Source organism: Microcaecilia unicolor, chromosome 1 (genome assembly GCF_901765095.1).
Source record: "Microcaecilia unicolor chromosome 1, aMicUni1.1, whole genome shotgun sequence".
NCBI classification, from domain to species: Eukaryota; Metazoa; Chordata; class Amphibia; order Gymnophiona; family Siphonopidae; genus Microcaecilia; species Microcaecilia unicolor.
In genome coordinates, this window is record NC_044031.1 from 508,613,889 (window position 1) to 508,633,481 (window position 19,593).

The following is a 19,593-nucleotide window of genomic DNA, read 5'->3' on the forward strand; positions in this document are numbered from 1 at the left end:
TCTGTTACAGTGTGGTAAGTTTTCTGTATAGATTTTAAGTATCTTTTTGCAAGGTTTTGTGTTACTTCACAGTGTCTAGCCCTATTTGAAAATAGGCTCTGGGGCAAGGGCTGCCAATTACCGTCCAGTTAGCGCCATGCGGTAGAAAATAAAAAATATTTTCTGGTGCTCGTATCAGATGTGTGTAAAAATTAGAATTACCCGTCCGGGGCACGCAGTAACCAGGCAGTAGTTCTAATTTGACGTGCGTTGTACGCATGTAAGCGCCTACGTGCCTTAGTAAAAGGGCCCCTGAAAGCACTGGCAATCCTGCACCATTTTTTCTTATGGTGCAGTTATATGTGGTGCAATCTTAGAACATAATACCACATACAAACTAAGTTCCACAACAGCATGCAAATAGTCTGAAGAGTGTTTTTATTATTATGGCCACAACATAGTAACATTCATTATCAATATATGATTAAACCAACAGTCCAACAAAAATGCTAACTCACATTTTACTGGCTAATTTCAACTGTAGGATACATAAGCAGCCACACTCATAGCATATGATATGACTGTGATATAAAATATGCATAGCTGCTCTTGATCTATCTTTGCCATTTTCAGGGGACAAACCTTAGATTCCACCTGGCACTGGACTTACTTTCCAACTACTGACCGTAAAAAATCCGCCTTGCATTGGCCATACTATCCAGCTACTGGAGTTGCTCTCAGCACTGCAGCCCATCCCAGTCTGTCTTTGCCATTTATGGGTTGCAGACTGTAGAAATCTGCCCAGCACTGGCCTTACTTTCCAACTACTGGAGATGCTGTTTAAGCACCACCCCTGCCCATCATAACTCATCAATAGCCATGAGGTCGTTTTGATTCCATCCTCTTTCTATTTAGGGATCATCTGTGTTTATCTCACACATTTTTTAATTCCGTCACTGTTTTTGTCTCCACCAGCTCCCCCGGAGGGTATTCCAGGTATCCACTATCCTCACCGTGAAAATGTATTTCCTGATATACTTCTAAATTTACCACCCTGCAGCCTCAGTTCATATCCTCTTATTCTACTGCTTGCTTGTCTCTGGAAAAGATTTATGTATATATTAATACTTTTCAAGTATTTAAACATCTGTATCATAGTTCCCCTCTTCCTCTTTTCCTGTAAGATATGCATATTCAGATCTTCAAATCTCTTCTCATGCATCTTTTGGTGCAGACCCCATAACATTTTCGTTGCCTTCCTCTGAACTGCTTCAAGTCTTTTTATGTCCTTAACAAGATACAGCCTCCAAAACTGAACACAGTACTCCAAGTGGGGGCCTCACCAATGACTTGTACAGGGGCATTAACACCTCCTATCTTCTGTTGGTTATGCCTCTCTCCGTGCAGCCTAACATTCTTCTGGCTATGGCCACCGCCTTGAAATCCTCAGACATTATCACTCCAAGATTCCTCTCCAGGTCTGTGAATGTTTTTATATATCGCCAATAAAACAGATCTCTCAGCAGTATAGAATTTAAAAACCAAACACAAACAAACTAACTAAAGTTACAAGTATAATCAAAGCTAAGAATAAATAATAAAAAAGACTGCAGAAAAATAAACATAAGAAAATAGAACTAGCCCTAGCATACTTAGGGCTAGATTTACTAAACTGTGGTACCGTGCGCTAACACCATTAACGTGCTTTTATTAGTAAATCTGGGAGAAGCAGTAAATAACCTGCATTAATGTGTTTTAGCACATGCTAATGCTGTAATTCACTCTAGTACATCCACTCAAGTGGAACAACAATGGTAAACAGCCAAGCTTTACTGTGTTTACAAAAAGAGCAAACAATCCAGCTTTGTACATATATCACTTGGCAACTTATTCCAACTTGCTCATTCACTACAGGAAAAAGCTTTCTTGTTTCCATTAACCACATGGACTTTACAGTCAGAAGATCTAACATCAACTCCCATGAAAAGATCTGAATATTAACCATTGATATTGTTACAGATCAGTCAGAAACCCTGAGGATCGTGAAGCCAGGTTTTCCATGCATTTGGCAAGTGCATTCGCTGGCATTGGCTTTGGAAATGCTGGGGTTCATCTCTGGTAAGTAAAGAGTACCTTCTCTCTCTATGCTTAAAGGTCTTATGCACACTCATGTTTGCTTAGCAAGAGGTCTTTTGGCCTCTATAAGCTAGAGGAGCAGACCAGGAAGAACTGAAGCAGACAGAATTTTGGAGCAGACAGAGAATTTTGGAGAATTTAGTAGAGGGGTCCTACTTCTCACTTTGCACTCTCTGCACAGCTTTGGAAAAGCAAGGTCTCCAAAAAGGAGAATACTAAATAGGAAGAGGATAAAATGAGCCTATTGCTAGAATCTGACTGCCATGTGATGTGTTAGTGTCTTGCACTGAGGATGTATCTTCAGGGATGTGTGCCAAGGCCAAGACAGCCATGGCTATTAGTGATTAGAGCATTGAGAATGTAGGTAATTGTGTGACTGATGACCATGAAGATTGCTTGGTAATATTTCTACATCTAATTCCGTAGGACCTCAAACTGTAAACAAATGTTCTTGCTAACCTCAAAAAGTTTCAACTTTGTGCCTCATTCACTTTTTCTAGGCAAACATTGTTTTAAATAACATTGACCTCAAACCTCCTGATAGGGAATGATACACTAAGTATTAAAATCACCATTGTCATACATGGGAGTCAATTATTATCATAGGTCCTTTTTATAAGAAAGAAGGAGAAAAAAAGAATTGGCATCAAAATCTCCCTTCCTATGGAGAAAATCTACTGATTCAAAAACAAAAACCCTTCTTTTAAATGCATAGACCAAAGTGAACAAACACATAGAACCTAATAAATTGTTAACAAATCCATAATCCAAAAATTAAATGCAATGGATTTCACATTTCTTGAAAATTTTGGGATTCTTCCTGATGCAGCGTTAGGAGAAGCAAAACAAAGTGCCCTTGTTGAAGAAAACATTAAGTGGAACTAGCAGTGAACTGTTCAATGTGATACTCAGATGGGATTGTTGAATTAGCAGCGGATGCACTACATTGATGGACTTACGGACACTTTTTCAGTTAAGTGAATCCAATGACAATTTGAAGTCTTCCTTTATTTTTTGCTGGTTATGTTCCTCTGATGTTTTTTGGAATAGACATTGAATGCAGTAAGCTTACTTGCTAAGGTCCACTTTTGGTCTATTTGGATTTAAGTTTTGGATTTTGGATTTGTTAACAATTTATTAGGTTCTGTGTGTTCATTCACTTTAGTCTATGCATTTAAAAGAAGGTTTGGGTTTTTGTTGTTGTTGTTTTTTTGTTTTTTTTTGAATCAGTATATTTCTCCATAGGAAGGGAGATTTTGAGCTGATTCTTTTTTTCCTCTTTCTTTCTTATAAAAAGGACCTATGATAAAAGCTGGCACTCCATACCAACACCTCCCAGAAGTACAAGTAATATTTACACTTCACTTCCTTTCCAGAAAAATCAAATTGACCACTAAAGTTCTGGTGACAAGTTCAAACCAACTTGATCCCTTCAGAAAACTCCCTTATGAGGTGGTTCTTCCATGGAAGGCTGACCCCTAGTGGTAGTACTGCAAGATTACTGCTAGGGATCAGCGCCAGCATGTTGAACCTGGAGCCAGACAGGGGGAGGGATCAGGGGAATTGGCACCAAAGGAGGAGGGGCTCTGGGAGGAGGATTGGAACCACTGGGGAGGTATGGGCAGAGAGATCGGTACTCCGTTGGGGAGGGATCAGAATGGTGTTAATGGCCATCACATGCATAGTCATGCTCAGATATTCAGTTCTGGTGCCCAGACATGGCCTGACATTGAATATCCAGGTCAGTGGCAGTCAGCACTTAAAAAAGAAAAAAGCTGACCACTACCGGCTACATAGTGACCTTATAAAATTTAAATTTACTTTTATTTCACTTTAGCATGCTTGGATATAAAATGTTGAATTTCTTTTTTTTTTTTCTCCTAGCCATGGAATGTCTTACCCTATTGCAGGTTTAGTGAAGACCTACAAAGCAAAGGATTATAATGTGGATCACCCTATATTGGTACATAAACATATATATGTATATTTTATCATTACTTGATGGTTGCTACATGTGTTTATGTTAGTACATTGTATATCATTTATAAGAAAATATGATCGAGGTTTATCTATGGCTTCTCTCACCAGCTGGCTCTATATGCTGAAAGACTGATCCTGTTCTGTTACACCCTACAACAGGAGTTCCTAGCTAGAGAATGACATGAGGATAAAATTTGTCTGTGTCCCTGCCCCATCCCTGTGAGTTCTGTCTCCATCCCCACCCTGTCCCGTCCCCGCAGGCCCCATCTCCATCCCCGCAGGTTCTGTCCCCGCCCTGCCCCCGTGGGCTCTGTTCTCATTTGCAGAAGCCTCGAACACTTATGATTTTATATTTAAATCTTTTTATTAAAGTATAAAAAGGAACAATATACTGTGTAACTGTTGTTTACAAATCAAAAATAGATAATAATAATAACAATGAGCAACTATAATAAACCCTCCCACTACCGCCACCCTCTACTCTTGGGGTACAGGAAGAGGTCAAATAGGGTGCAGAAAAAGGTCTTGAAATCCGAGACAACTTATTGAAACTTTCTAGGCAGAGTGAAGGTAGTTATTAGGACATTTAATAGTAGTATAAACATGAACTACTGTAATTTTAGTGACATTTTAGCACTATCTAATAGTGAAATATGTAGCTGTGAGCAGTCACTAGTGGACGCATGGTTTAAAGGAAGGGGTTGTAAGGGTTACATTGAACAGATAAATGGGTGCAGGAATCAAAAAAGGTTAAGAACCCCTGCCCTACAGCAAGCATAGACTCGTAGAGTCATCTTTCTTAGGGAACGCGGAAATATATTTCTATGCATACAGCGTAGAAAAACCAGGGACAGATCAATTTGTCAGGTTAAAAAAACTGGAACCAGTTGGCATCCCTAGTTATGGCTCTAATATCAAAATGAATTCACTCACTCTTCTAATAGCTGTAGGGCTGGTGATAGGAGGCGGCAGCAAGAACAATTGCCCAGGGCCCCATGACAGCCTCGAATTGAAGAAGATATAGTCTGCAGACAGGCCTTAGACTTCCTCTCCAGTTTCTGCCCTGAGCCCCTTCATATATAATACTGGCCCTGGGTTGCCGCAATCCCCAACTGACACGAGGAACAGGAGCCTAACTGGGAACCAAATCTTAGCCTCTTCACTAGTACCGCACAGTTCTGCTATTGGGCTATCAGATTGTTTAAGTATTACATTATAAATCCAAATAAGAATGGTAACAAATTCATGAGCAGAAAGGGTCGAGCGAGAAATGAGTAAAACAGGAGATCTGGCCTTCAAAAAACAGAGAGAGGGTACAAAATAAAATCCAAACAGCAAAAAGTACCAGGACCCTTCACAAGTGGGGCAAAACATTTAATAGTGCAACATATATCATTGACCTGACACAGGCCGTGTTTCGGCGCTCATGGGTCGTTTCTCTTAATTGTCTAAGATGAAAGCTGAGTTCACATCTGACGCGATTACAATCCGCTCCAAATACAGACATAAACTGCCTACTTGCTCCGCACAGGAGGGCAGCAGCCTACAGTCAAGGGGGTCAGTCAGGAGCCTGCTTGTGGAAACAATGCACGCTATGTAGATTAATTCTTCAGCACACACCTGCTGCTCCACCACTCAGAAACTCAGAGCTCAAAAAGGAGCAATGCGTTTCTTTTCTAACAGAGTACAACTGTCACAGGAAATGGACAAAAGAAAGGGGGTCCAGTGCCATAAGATGATCTGTGGGCTGTAGTCAAGTTCCCTCCTGTTACACGACCTTTGCTTCTCTAAGCTTTGTAGTAACAGTTGTAAGAATTCTGGATAATGGAGGGGTTTTATTTTATCTTGTAGCCACATGGTCTTTCTGTGATTCTGACATCCCCAGCTGTGTTTACCTTCACGGCATCGATGTGTCCTGAGCGACATCTGGAGGCTGCAGAGATACTGGGTATGTCAGAGATTTCCCTGTACTAGGATCAACCTTTGAGCACAGGATTTTCAAAGGCTCTTTCAATGTTTGCACAAACCAATGTGTTTTGGACCATGGGCATTTTTGCAACTTTTTGCAATTTGACTGTAAATACTAAAATATAAGACTATGATTACTAAAATCTTGTTACCAGTTTCTAGCATTCCCAAACTAGGCTTTTGATTAAGAACTTATTCTCTACAATTATTGAATAATTTTGTGTTTTTCAGTTTCCCTTGTAGCTTCTTTTCTATTTTGTGTTTTTCGCAGTATGCTTTGATTGTTTTTTCTTCTTGCCTTTCAAACTGTTCTTTGAGCACATATCATAGCCCCTTTTTCCAGAACGTTCCACTGAGAAGTACTAGCTTCTTGTATGCTACTGGAGTCTCTTTCTGTTCTCCTCCCATCAAAATCTTCAAAATCCCAAATACATCTGCATTAGAGAGGTCAAAGGAATAACTTTTTTTTTTCAGTTTTAAAAGGTATTGTCTGTAATAGACATGTGCTGAGTGTAGAGCCCAGTTGAACCCAGGATCTTCGGTTTTGGCAGAAACCAAATCTGCTACAGAAATCAGCCATTCGATGTCGGCAGAAACTGAAACTGCTCCCTCACATTTGACCAAAAAAGCGTCCTCTCTGAGCTACCCACCTCCTCGGCGGTGACCTCCCTCACTCTCCACCCCCTTTCCCATCCCATCCGACCACATGTATGCCCTCCCCAGGCTTACCTTTAGGAAGCCCTGATGATCCAGTGACCTGTTCAGGGGCAGAAACAAACTCCACTTGTTCCTGCCCTATGTCGCTGCTCCATTGTAAAGGCTGCTGAGACTTCCCAAGTCAGTCTCGCATGCCCCCTAGTCCTAGTATTTTTGGAAAGCGTGAACAAACGATTCACATCTACCCGTTCCACTCCACTCATTATTTTATAGACCTCTATCTTATCTCCCCTCAGCTGTCTCTTCTCCAAGCTAAAGAGCCCTAGACGCTTCATCCTTTCCTCATAGGGAAGTCGTCCCATCCCCTTTATCGTTTTCGTCGCTGTTCTCTGTACCTTTTTTAATTTCACTATATCTTTTTTGAGATGCGGTGACCAGAATTGAACACAATATTCGAGGTGCGGTCACACCATGGACCCATACAAAGGCATTATAATGTCCTCACTTTTGTTTTCCATTCCTTTCCTAATAATACGTAACATTCTATTTGCTTTCTTAGCCAACGCAGCACACTGAGCAGAGAACTGAACAGAGAATTTCAATGTATCATCAACAACAACGCCAAGATCCCTTTCTTGGTCATTACGTAGCTATGGTTCAGGTTCCTGTTTCCCACATGCATCACTTTGCACTTGCTCACATTAAACATCATCTGCCATTTAGACGCCCAGTCTTGTAAGTTCCTCTTTTAATTTTTCACAATCCTCTCACGATTTAACAACTTTGAATAACTTTGTGAGTTCATCAAATTTAATTACCTCACAAGTTACTCCCATCTGTAGATCATTTATAAATATGTTAAAAAGCAGCAGTCCCAGCACAGACCCCTGAGGAACCCCCCTGTCTACCCTTCTCCATTGAGAATACTGACCATTTAATTCTACTATCTGTTTTCTATCCTTTAACCGGTTTTTAATCCACAATAGGACACTACCTCCTATCCCATGACTCTCCAGTTTCTTCTGGAGTCTTTCATGAGGTACTTTGTCAAAACGCCTTTTGAAAATCCATGTCTCATTAATCCATGCTTTTGAATATGCTCTGTAATTTTGTTCTTTATAATAGTCCTCTACCATTTTGCCCAGCACCGACATCAGGCTCACCTGTCTATAATTTCCCAGATCCTCTGGAACCTTTTTAAATATCAGTGTTACATGGGCTACTCTCCAATCTTCCAATACTACTCTCAATTTTAAAGATAAATTACATATTATTAACAATAGTTCCGCCAGTTCATTTTTCAATTCTATCAGTACTCTGGGATGAATACCCATCCGGTCCAGGAGATTTGCTACTCTTCATTTTGTCAAATTGCCCCATTACATCCTCTAGGTTTATAGAGATTTCAGTCAGTTTCTCCGACTCGTCAGCTTCAAATACCATTTCTGGCACTGGCATCTCTCCCAAATCTTCCTCGGTGAAGACCAAAGCAAAGAATTCTCTGCCACATCCTGTCCTTATCCCATTCTGTTAGTGCATGGTAGCAGCCAAAAAGTCAAACAGCATGTTAGTAATTATTATGAAAGGAATGGAGACTAAAACAAAAACGCAATGCCTCTGTTGCTCCACATTAAGACTGCACCTTGAGTATTTGTGGGGCGTACACAGTTACATTCTTTTTGGGGGTGTAAATAAGTAAAACAATCTCTCTAGTATAGATTACAGAAAAATGTGACACTGCCACATTTTTGTATTAGACAGTATAGTGTCTGGAAAGTAATTGTGTTCCCTTTATCAATAGACCCGAATTCATAATGCCCAAATAATAACAGAACTAACTCCACATCCAAAGGTATTATTAAAATAGATTGCTTATTTATTTACAATAGCAGCAAGAACCGTGAAAAGAGATGCAAGAATAATGACACAGATGGTCTTATCATAGAATCAGCTCAGAGTAAACACACAAAAATCCCTAAACTAGGCTTCTAATATGGCCACTAACCCCCATAGTACTATACATCAATTACATAGCAGCTACACAACCTGAATGTTGATAAAGCCAGGCATCCAGCAAGTGGCAGAGTGTTTCCTCTTACAGGTCAATCAGATAGCAGAGCAGGGCTGTTGTTCAGAAGAAATGTAAAACAGTGTCGGTAATGTGATCCCTGGTCTTGTTGTCCATGCAGAACAAACTGTGTTTGTCTCAGATGTTGTGGCTTGAGGGGCACTTTAACCATAAAGTCATTATTCAAGTAAACAAGGCACATTTCTTGGATTAAATTGACCCTCAGACTACAACCACCCGTTTGTGAACTCCCTTTTGTGGTGATGTAATGTGGTTGTTATTCTCTTTGTCCACTAGCAGCAGAGTTGTTCTGACCCTAAGTTCACTGTTCCAGTAAGCAACGCTGTTGCTGTTATTACTCTTAATTCTGTAGCCTTAGACATATTTATCTGGGTCCTTCTGTATGCAAACTAAGGCCTATGAAGCAATAGGCCTTGGCAATGAAAGATGAAGTTAGCCAAAGTTGATAGCGCTGTTATATAGTGGCATATAGTGCTATATATAATGCTTATGCAGGACCTTTTGCTCCCACATATTGTTTGCAGTTTTGGTTGCCCATCTCAAAAAAGATATAGTGGAATAGAGCAACTCTCATATAAGGAAGGGCTAAAGAAAGCATCTCCCCTAAAAAAAATACTGTAAACCAACCCAGAATGCTGAGCAAATGCCCACACTCAAGCCCTGCTATGTCCTGCCGCTTCCAATAGGAAGTCTGTGTCTGAGGGGGCTGGATTCAGCAGCAATTGAACATGGGACCTATACTGTGCTTTTATTTTTGTGCAATGTCAGCTAATGATGGCAGGATGGCAGCAGTAGGCCCAGCAGGGGGGAAGGGAAGATGAGAAGCTGAACATCTTTGGGGGGAGGTAAGGGAAAGTAAGGGGCTATGCTGGATATAAAGGAAAAGAGAGATACTGGACTGTGGTGTGGGGGTTGTGGGCACATGGCTAAAGGTTTGCCTTGTGTGTCAGATTCCTCGGGCCATTCCTGCCTCAACTAAAAATGAAGATGGACTCACTCTTCTAGTGTTTTCCATTAGGCTAGCCTGTACTGATTAGGTTTATTCTATTTTGAGATTATTTCATTGGTAAGATGCAAATAGCTGTTCTCTTTAGTAAGAGGAGGCTGTTATGTTAATTTCACAAATTTCAGTTGTTTTCTTCTCTCCCTGCATTTTACAGTTGTATCTTCTTTCAGGTGCTGACATCCGCACTACCAAAGCCAAAGACGCTGGGCTTGTGTTGGCAGATACACTCCGGAAGTTAATGTTTGACCTGAATGTTGATGATGGCTTGAATGCAGTTGGGTATTCTAAAGCAGATATCCCTGACTTAGTGAAAGGCACGCTGCCTCAGGTAAGGATACTACTTGACACCAGACTTTCTATATACATGTCAGGGCAGGTCTGGCTACACGTTGGGCTTGAACCATGGGCTGCTGGAAGGAGCAGACCATCACTCTGATCACTAATCCAGATCACTGTCACAAAGAATGCTGAAATGCTAAAGGAAATGAGCCTGATACTCAGGCCAATAACCATGACCTCGAGAAAACATGTTGATTTTATGGCCTTAAAAAGCAGTTGCTGAAAATAGTGAGGTGTTCTTGGCATCCTGAAGGATACCTTAATCACACCACAGAAATCATACTGCCTCTGCCCCAAAACAGAGATACTCTGCCTACGTGACTGGCCCTGAATATCAGACAAAAATTGAACTTTGCTGCAAGTCATAAGAACATAAGAAAAGCCATAGTGAGTCAGACCCAATGGTCCATCTAGCCCAGTATCCTGCTTCCAAAAGTGATAAATACAGGTAACAAGTACCTAGCAGAAACCCAAATAGTAGCAACATTCCAATCCCAGGGCATGCAGTGGCTTCCCCCATGTCTATCTCAATAGCATACTATGGACTTTTTCTCCAAGAACTTGTCCAAACCTTTTTTAACCCCAGATACACTAACAGCTGTTACCACATCTTCCGGCAACAAGTTCCAGAGATTCCTATTCTTTGAGTGAAAACATATTTCCTTCTATTTGTTTTAAAAGTATTTCCATGCAACTTCATTGAGTATCCCCTGGTCTTTGTACTTTTTGAAAGAGTGAAAAATCAATTCACTTTTACCCGTTGTACACTACTCAGGATTTTGTAGACCTCAAACATATCCTCCCTCAGCCATCTCTTTTCCAAGCGTCTTTAGCCTTTTCTCATATAAGGCATTCCATCCCCTTTATCATTTTGGTCACTCTACTTTGAACCTTTTCTAATTCTGCTATATCTTTTTTGAGTTACGGCAACCAGAATTGAATGCAATACTCAAAGTGAGGTCTAACCATGGAGCGATACAAAGGCATTATAATATTCTTGGTCTTATTTACTATCCCTTTCCTAATAATTCCTAGCATCCTGCTTGCTTTTTTAGCCACTGACACACTGGGCAGAAGATTTCACCATATTGTCTATAATGACATGCGAGGGGGTAGAACACTGCCCCTGACTATACAGGACTTGTCACTGGATAAGAATGATGATATTGATGCAGTGTTTCTCAGCTTGATAGTGAAGTAACTTCTAGCCATTGCAGTTACCTGAATATCCACAATGATTATACATAAGATAGATTTGCATGCTGTACCTCCATTTGCATACAAATCTATCATGCATTATTAATTGTGGATATTCTGAAAACCAGTTTGGGTGGAGTACTTCAGGACTGGCCTGAGAAACACTATAGTTATTTATTTATAACTTACACGGTCAATATTTAACAGCCAGCCAACACATATTTATTTATTTATTTGTAGCATTTATACCTCACTCTTTCCCGCTTGATAGCAGGTTCAGTGCGGCTTACAATGTATGGGTACAAAGTATCACAGAGATAACACAATGTATGGGTACAAGGTATCACATTGATAACACAATTGTATAGAGAAGGATAAGATATTTTATCCGTGTAAATCTACGCAGATTTTCATTCAGGCTATGCATTCAAGCCTGAATGCTGAAAATGCTGCTGCAACTTACCTATTTAAAATTAATTGTGCCATTTCTGCATTTAGACTGGAACACATAAGTTAGATGGGGAATGACTGACTTTTGCCACTGTCCATGTAACTTTTTTTTTTTTCACCACTCCCAGAGCTCCCCAAAATCCCATCCCAATTGAAAGCACACAACTTTGGCCATATATGGGGTAATTTTATAAAGAAGGTGTGAACATTTATTTGCAAATTACATGCATAAATGTTTAGAATACTAGAATGTAAGAAAAAAGCACCAAGAGCCTTCTTATCTGGAACGGGTTCTTTAATCAGTTGTTTAAATAGATGCTGTACATCATTAACCCAACACAGGCCGTGTTTCAGCACTCAATGCCTGCATCAGTGGTCATACAACATAAAAGATATGCTCTACGGAGAATGGATCGTTAGAAAATTGACTCTCTGACAGCATATCAGAAGCCCAGTGTTGGGCTATATCTTGTTTGGACTTTTATGTTGTACGACCTCTAATGCAGGCACTGAGTGCGGAAACAAGGCCCGTGTCAGGTTAAGATTAAAGGACCCGTTCCTGATTTGAAGGCTCTGGTGCTTTTTTATTCTATTGTTTGCTGTGTGCTTCGAATCCCTCTCTGTACTGTAGAATGCTAGACTAAGCACTGTTCTGTTACTGTTCTATCTAGTATTTCTGTAAAAGCCTATGAACTCTAGTTAAGTTGCTTTAACAGATTGATCTTTACATCAATATTTGTATCTGCTTGTACTTAACTGTTGTAAGCCACATAGAGCTGAATAACTGGTATTTGGATTATGTGGAATATAAAAACCAAATTAAATAAAGTAAAATAAATATACTTTATAGAATACTGTAAGATATATCCATATCTCCAGCACTTAGCTGTATGGCTGGTGTAAGTGATCACACCTAGGAGCAAACACAGATGTACCAGTTACATTTATGTTCTATAAAGGAAAGTAGACACCAGTGGCATACCAAGGGTGGGGCGGTTGTGTGACCCACCCCGGTGCAGGCAGTAAGAGGATGCATTGAATAGTCACAGAGCTGCAGTTTACATATGCATGGCTGTCAGGGCTGCTGGTCCTTTGCCCCATCTGACCTCAACTTCCTGTTCCAGGGCGGGGGACCAGCGAAGCCGACAGCTGCACACATGTAAACCGCAGCTCTGTGAATACTTAATGAATCCCAGTACTTCCTGGAGGAGGGGGAAACTGAACTTCAGGTAGCAACCAGGCTAGGTACGTCACTGGTGGACACTACCTTCCTTTATAAATAGGCTTCTCAGGGGTGCCTATTTCTGGGTGGCCTGTTGTCAAATTGTTCTTATAACAACTTATACAGCCAAACAGTTATCCAAATGAGCAGGAACAAATCACAAGTTTGTGGGCCCCTGGGCCAACTAGCGCATAGGGCTCCCCCTCCCCCCTTCCGGTCGCAGTTGCCAAATACATAGTTTTACTATCCACCACACGAAGAACACAATATACATGGTTAGGGACGTTACAGTGGTTTTGGTGCTTTGTAAAGCCGCACCGGGCCAGTTTTTACCACGTCTGCAAAAAAGGGCTTTTTTTTTAATGAGATAGAAAAGGGCCTGCGGTAAAACAGAAACCAGCGCACGCCCAAAACCGGCCTGAGCCCTTAACGCCACCCATTGCTCTAGTGGTAAGGGCTCACACGCTATATGTGCGGTGATTGGTTGGCGCGCGCCAAGTGCCGATTACCGCCAGAAACGGCACACGTGGGAGGAAATAAATAATTCATCCAGGCATTATGGGCATGCGCCAAACCTGAAATTACTGCGGGGGGGGGGGGGGGGGCATGCTGACCTGGCAGTAGTCTCATTTGGGCATGCCCTGCATGCGCATAGAGCCTACCGCAGATTAGTAAAAGGGCCCCTATTACAGCAGTGGGTGGAAAACTTGACCTTGGGCAAGTCACTTAACTCTCCATTGCTCCAAGTACAAAAACTTAGATTGTGAGCCCTCTAGGGACAGAGAAAGTACCTACATATAATGTGTACAGTGCTGCTTACGTCTAGTAGCACTATGGAAATGATTAGTAGGAGTAGTAGAACCAGAGACAGCAGAAAAAGAAATATTTCTGTCCTTTATCATTTAAGTACCACATAGTAGGATTTTATGGTTTTCCTTTCCCTTTGAATTTTTAGATCTCGTCTGCATTTTAGATGTCCCAATATAAGTTTGAAAATGTCTTACTATTGGTAGTGAAATCATTAAATTGATTCCTTACTGTTTCAATTTTTCAGTGCTTATATTTTGTTCCTTTATTTATCTTCGATGATGCATTTTTGAAGTATTCTCAAATCTTCTGGGTTTATCTTTTTGTCTCCTTTCAGGAAAGGGTAACTAAGCTGTCACCACGTCCTCATACTGAAGAAGATCTGACTGCCTTGTTTGAGACTTCAATGAAAATCTATTAATTTTCAGAGGAAATGGATACTTTTAACCAATGACACCTGACATAGGAATTTATGAATAGTTAATGACTGATTTGGGATTGTCTAATCAGTGTGTAATGCAAATGTGGTGCTAATGATTTGACTGTGGAAAGTTATTATAGATGTAATGAAGCAGTTTCCTAATAAAGTCTAAGTAAAATCATCCCTTAAACCAAATATCTGCAGCTACTGACATAAAACATGACATGCACTGGATCTCTAGAGCAGTTGTTCCCACACCTGTCTCACTAGTTCCCACAGCCAGTTTGTTTGTTCTTGAATTTTCAAGGTACCCACAATAACCCCTGAATTCTATACATTTTGCTCAAAGTTGCATGTGGAAATTTGGGTGCATGTCCAAATTCCACATGCAGTTTAATTGAATAACGAATCAGCACCAATAATTGGGCACTAATAATCAGTTATTGGCACTAATTGGCAACAATTAAAACATAAGAATAGCCATATTGGGTCAGACCAATGGTCCATCTAGCCTAGTATTCTGCAACCAACAGTGGCCAATCCAGATCACAAGTACCTGTGAGAAACCAAGTTAGTAGCAACATTCCATTCTACGTATCCCAGGACAAGCAGTGGCTTCCCCCATGTCTGTCCCAATAGCAGACTATGGACTTTTCCTCCAGGAACTTATGTGCGCATGTTGCTAGGCGCTATTCTATAAAGATGCATGCATAAATTGTTACGTACGGATCTGAAAAGGGGCTGTGGCCATGGCATGGGTGGGTCATGGATATTCCAAGAATTTGCAGGCACTGTTACAGAATATATCTGATCCACACCTAATTTAGGCACAGGGACGTACACTAGGCTTCAGTTGATGTAAATCCTCGCACCTAAAAGGCAAAGATCCCAGTGCTAAGTGCTATTCTATAAACAGCGCCCAACCCAGAGTTATTTATAGAATAGTGCGTAGTGCTCATTTTATGGTGCCATTTATAGAATTAGGTCGTAAATGTGCATGCTAAATAGTTACATACATTGGACTCCCAGAATATGCAAATCATAGCTATAGTTTGGGGTGGGCATGGGAGGCTGCCACCTCCCCAAATGCTGTGGCTGCTAATGCTGAATTGATCCTTATTCCTACTGCCTATATGACTTCCTTACCCTCTGGCCCCTGCCCCCTCCCCCTCCCCCAACATTGTGAATATCCGTAAAATCTGACTAGCTGTGGGATTATCAGAACAAGTCTGGAAACAACTGCTCTGGGAGCTTGCATTACAGGTTGTGGCTTATGAAAATTAACCAGCCTGTATGTCATGAGTATTCTGTGTGGATAGCCAAATAACAAGCCTGTTTGGCGGTCTCAAGGACAAGATTGAATAATTACTGGAGTATGACAATGCTGTACTCTTAAAGCTGATCACGGAGCCATCAAAGCCATGTTTTCATTGGAATTTATACCTTTTGAGTGGTTATCACTATATTTGAGGTATGACACAGACTGTTGACTTTGAAAGTGCCAGTAGTGAAGTATAAGTCAGAGCCTCCCGTGAGTTACATAGTAGATGATGGTAGATAAAGACCTGAACGATCCATCCAGTCTGCACAACAGTGTCACTCATTATGAGTTCCTGATTAAACCAACAATGAATATCATACAAATTGCATGTAGTTGATCCTGATCTTTCTGTGCCATTTTCGGGACACAGACCGTACAAATCCACCCGGCACTGGCCTTACATCCTAACTACTGGAGTTGCCATCGAAGTCCACTCCAGTCTATCCTGATCTGTCTTGCCATATACAGGACACAGACTGTAGAAATTTGCTTGGCATTGTCCTTATGTTCCAGCTACCGGAGTTGCCATTGAAGCCCACTCCAGCACATCCTAAACTGTCTTGCTATACGTGGAACACAGAGTGTAGAAATCTGCCTGGCACTGGCCTTAGTTCCTCACAGCTGGAGTCGCCGTCTAAGTACCACTCAAGACATCAACAAGCACGCAGTCTTTGTTTATATACCGTCCTCTTTTTCATTAGGAATCTTCTGTGTTCAGCCCGTGCCTTTTTGAATTCTGTCACTGTTTTTGTCCCTACCACTTGCCCTGGGAGGGCATACCAGGCATCACAGTGGCAGCAATAAAGAAACGATATTATTGATTTTAAAATTAATTGTATTACCATAACCAGTAACAAAAGCCAATACTGTGTGGGGGGGGTGGGGAGAGACACAACGCACCTTTGCATTTTACCACTATTTCACAGAGCACGTGGCAAAATATGACGGTGTGTGTTCTGGCCCTCCAAATGTTACAAAATATAAAATGTGGCCTCTGATTCAAAAAGGTTGGATAAGCCTGGGTTAAGTAGTCTCAAAATTCTTGAACTGTGATTAAAAGCATAAATCTGAAGCATTACAATCCCAAAATGGCTAATACTACTGTTGTGATTATTGTACTAATGCTGTTCTTTTGTGCTTTTTATGTATTCTGCCTTGGACATTTACAAAAGGACAAATAAAATTATTGAAATAAATGAACTGAAAAGAAGTTTGAGTGGAAAGTTATCAGTGCCAGTAGTGGAATAAGTTTAATGTTTCGTTTCAACTCCTATTTCAACCTTCCTCAGGTACAGAAATCTGCCTGTCATACAGGCCATGAGGTAGCTGGACTGGTACCAACAGGCTACAACTCCACAGAAACCAACTAGGTGAATGCCAGGAAGTAGGTGGTAGCTGGGTACTGTCCGACAAGGCCAAATAGACCTAGGTGGCCAGATGGCAAGTTTAACTACATTTGGTAGCTTTAGATCAGTGGTCTCCAGGGCCTCCGAGAGACTGGGCCCGGGGCAAGGCCGCCCCCGCCCCCCCCCCCCCCCCCCCGAGGTTGCCACCACTGCTTCCCCCCTCTACCCCCTGCCCCCGAGGTCGCTGCTCTCCACCCGCCCCCCTCCGTGCGCCACCGGGCCAGGCCCCCTGCATTGAAATCACAGCGCCTCTCACCTCTGTGTGAAAGCACTGCAGGCAGCAGCAGATCGCCTCCCTTTGGGCCTCCTTCCCTCCCTGTGTCCCGCCCTCGCGGAAGTTATGTAAGACAAGGGCGGGACACAGAGAATGAAGGAGGCCCAAAGGGAGGCGATCTGCTGCTGCCTGCGGCGCTTTCACACGGAGGTGAGAGGCGCTGTGATTTCAATGCAGGGGGCCCAGCCCAGTGGCAGACGGTCGACGATGGAGGGCGGCTGGGACTGCCTCCCCTCTCGGTGGCCCTGGTGGTCTCCAACCTGTTTATGTATAGGGCCACAAAGTGGACATGAGCAAACTCCAGGGGCCAACAAAAGATTTTAAGCTTACCCACGTAATTTTAAATAGGGCTGCACATTAATCGCGATTAATGCCATGATTAACACATTAATTATTAATCTCAATTAATAATTGCTGCCCACCTTCTGCACCCCTTCCCCTCCCCCCACACTGTGCATAGTCTGGCATCTCTCCCTCCCCTCCCGTACCCACCCGCGGATGTCTCAGGTCCCCCCTTTCCCAGTGTACCTTTTAAAATCTGAGAAAATCTTCAGCTCTGTAATGCCAGTGGCAGCCATACTCAAAGGCTGCCTGCAGCCTGGCTGTACCAGGCCTTTCCCTTTGACCTCTCCCACCTCCTTCTGATGCAACTTCCTGTTTTCAGTATGACGGGATGAGTCAGATGGAAAAGCTTGGTGCAGGCCACAGGTAGCCTTTGAGTTGGGCTGTTGCTGGCACTGCAAGGCCAAAGACTTTCTCTGATTTGAAAAGGTACACCTGGGGGCGGGGAGAGAATCTGAGAAAACGGTGGATGAGTATAGGCGTGGAGGGAGAGATGCCAGACCATGAACAGCAGGAGGAGGTGTGGGAGAGAGGCAGAGCTGAGAGAGGTGGGTGCAAAGGGGGCATGGAGAGATGCCAGGCCATTCAGGGATGGGGGAGGGAAGGAAAGAGAGAGATGCCAAACTGGAGGGAAGGGGGGTAATTGAGAAACAACCACAGGCAGAGCCCAAAGGGGAGGGTGAGTTGCTAGACTGTGTAGGGGGGAAGGAGGAAATAAGGGGAGAAGTCGAACTGAGGGAGAAAAGGATGAAGGGAGGGCAGTGGATGGAGAAGAGAGAGATGGAGGGGAGAGAAAGAGAAATAATGGACCTGGGGCGAAAAGGATGGAGGGAAGGAAGAAAAAGAAGTTTTGGACTGGAGGGGTATTGGGAGGGAGGGGAGAGAGTTGGACCTAAAGATGGGAGAAAGGAAAATATTGGGCATTTAATCAGTGGCATAGCTGCATGGGGGGAGTGGGACCTGGAGACCTGGGCCCCCACTTTGAACTCAGGCCCCCTCCAAATATTCAGTACCTGTTTAATGGCTGGTGGGGTAGCTGAAGCCCCACCAGCCAAAGAAATCTGCTGCCTGAGTCACCTCCTTCCTCATACTGCCTCAGGAACAAGGAAGTCAGCGGCATGCCGCCTGCCACCGACACTTTCATTCCCCAAGTTCATGCATGAGCTGAGCATGCTCGGGAAGTGCTGGCATCGGCCGCTGACTTCCTCACTTCTGAGGCAGTACAAGGAGGAAGAGGGCTACTTTGGCATTGGATTTCTTCAACTGGTGGGGCTTCGGCACCCCATACAGCAAAGGTTTGATACCTAATGTGGGGGTGTGGGGGGGACGGAGAGAAAATGTGTGGCCCCCCAGTCCACCCCTTTGTCCTCCCCAATGGACTGCTTGCTATGCCCCGTCTTTAATTACACGATTAAACATTTTAATTGCGTGATAAATTATGATTAAGTGTATTCCGGTTCAGTGCACAGTTTGGGTTGAGCTTATGGGTGGGGAGGGCAGGGGAGGGGGAGGGGGTCATTACTGAATGTAAAAAGGGACATATCGTTTGTATTGGAACAATATTATTTTAGTGTCCTTAATAAAATTGTTTAAACATAAAAATTATAGGCAAGTGAACACTGAGGGATCCATGATGGCACCGTGACGATTTATCACGCCGGCAGCTCCCAGATTTGACCTGGTTGAAGCAGCTTCTTGCTCCTCAGTTATGGGGAAGAGGAGAGGGAAGGTGCGGGAGTTTCCTTCGACCCCCACTGCGACCCAGGCTCCGACGCAGATGGCCCTCGAAAGATTCAGAATTTCACCCGCACCCATACGGGCATCTTCTCCTTCTGTCGGAACTGATGCTTTGGCGTCAGTCAGCAGTGTAGATGGGGCTTCTCTAAGCCCTTTTTTGCCAGCGGCACCACCACAGCCAGGAATTAATGCAGCTACGGTTGGTCCTGACCCCAGCTGTGAAGAACCGAGTGAACAGGGAAGGTATGCTTCCGTAGCAACT

The 19,593-nt window shown here is 42.7% G+C and overlaps 1 protein-coding gene across 1 annotated transcript in view; it reads left to right on the top strand.

Annotated features, from left to right (window-relative positions):
* ADHFE1 (alcohol dehydrogenase iron containing 1) overlaps positions 1-14,432 on the top strand; it is a 61,679-nt gene extending 47,247 nt beyond the window's left edge. Inside the window, exons 10-14 of the mRNA XM_030215173.1 lie at positions 1,999-2,097; positions 4,000-4,078; positions 5,947-6,043; positions 9,986-10,143; positions 14,168-14,432. Of these exons, the coding sequence (XP_030071033.1) occupies positions 1,999-2,097; positions 4,000-4,078; positions 5,947-6,043; positions 9,986-10,143; positions 14,168-14,251 (517 nt within the window). The 3' untranslated portion in view covers positions 14,252-14,432. The remainder of the gene's footprint in view (positions 1-1,998; positions 2,098-3,999; positions 4,079-5,946; positions 6,044-9,985; positions 10,144-14,167) is intronic.
* Positions 14,433-19,593: the final 5,161 nt, after the last annotated feature.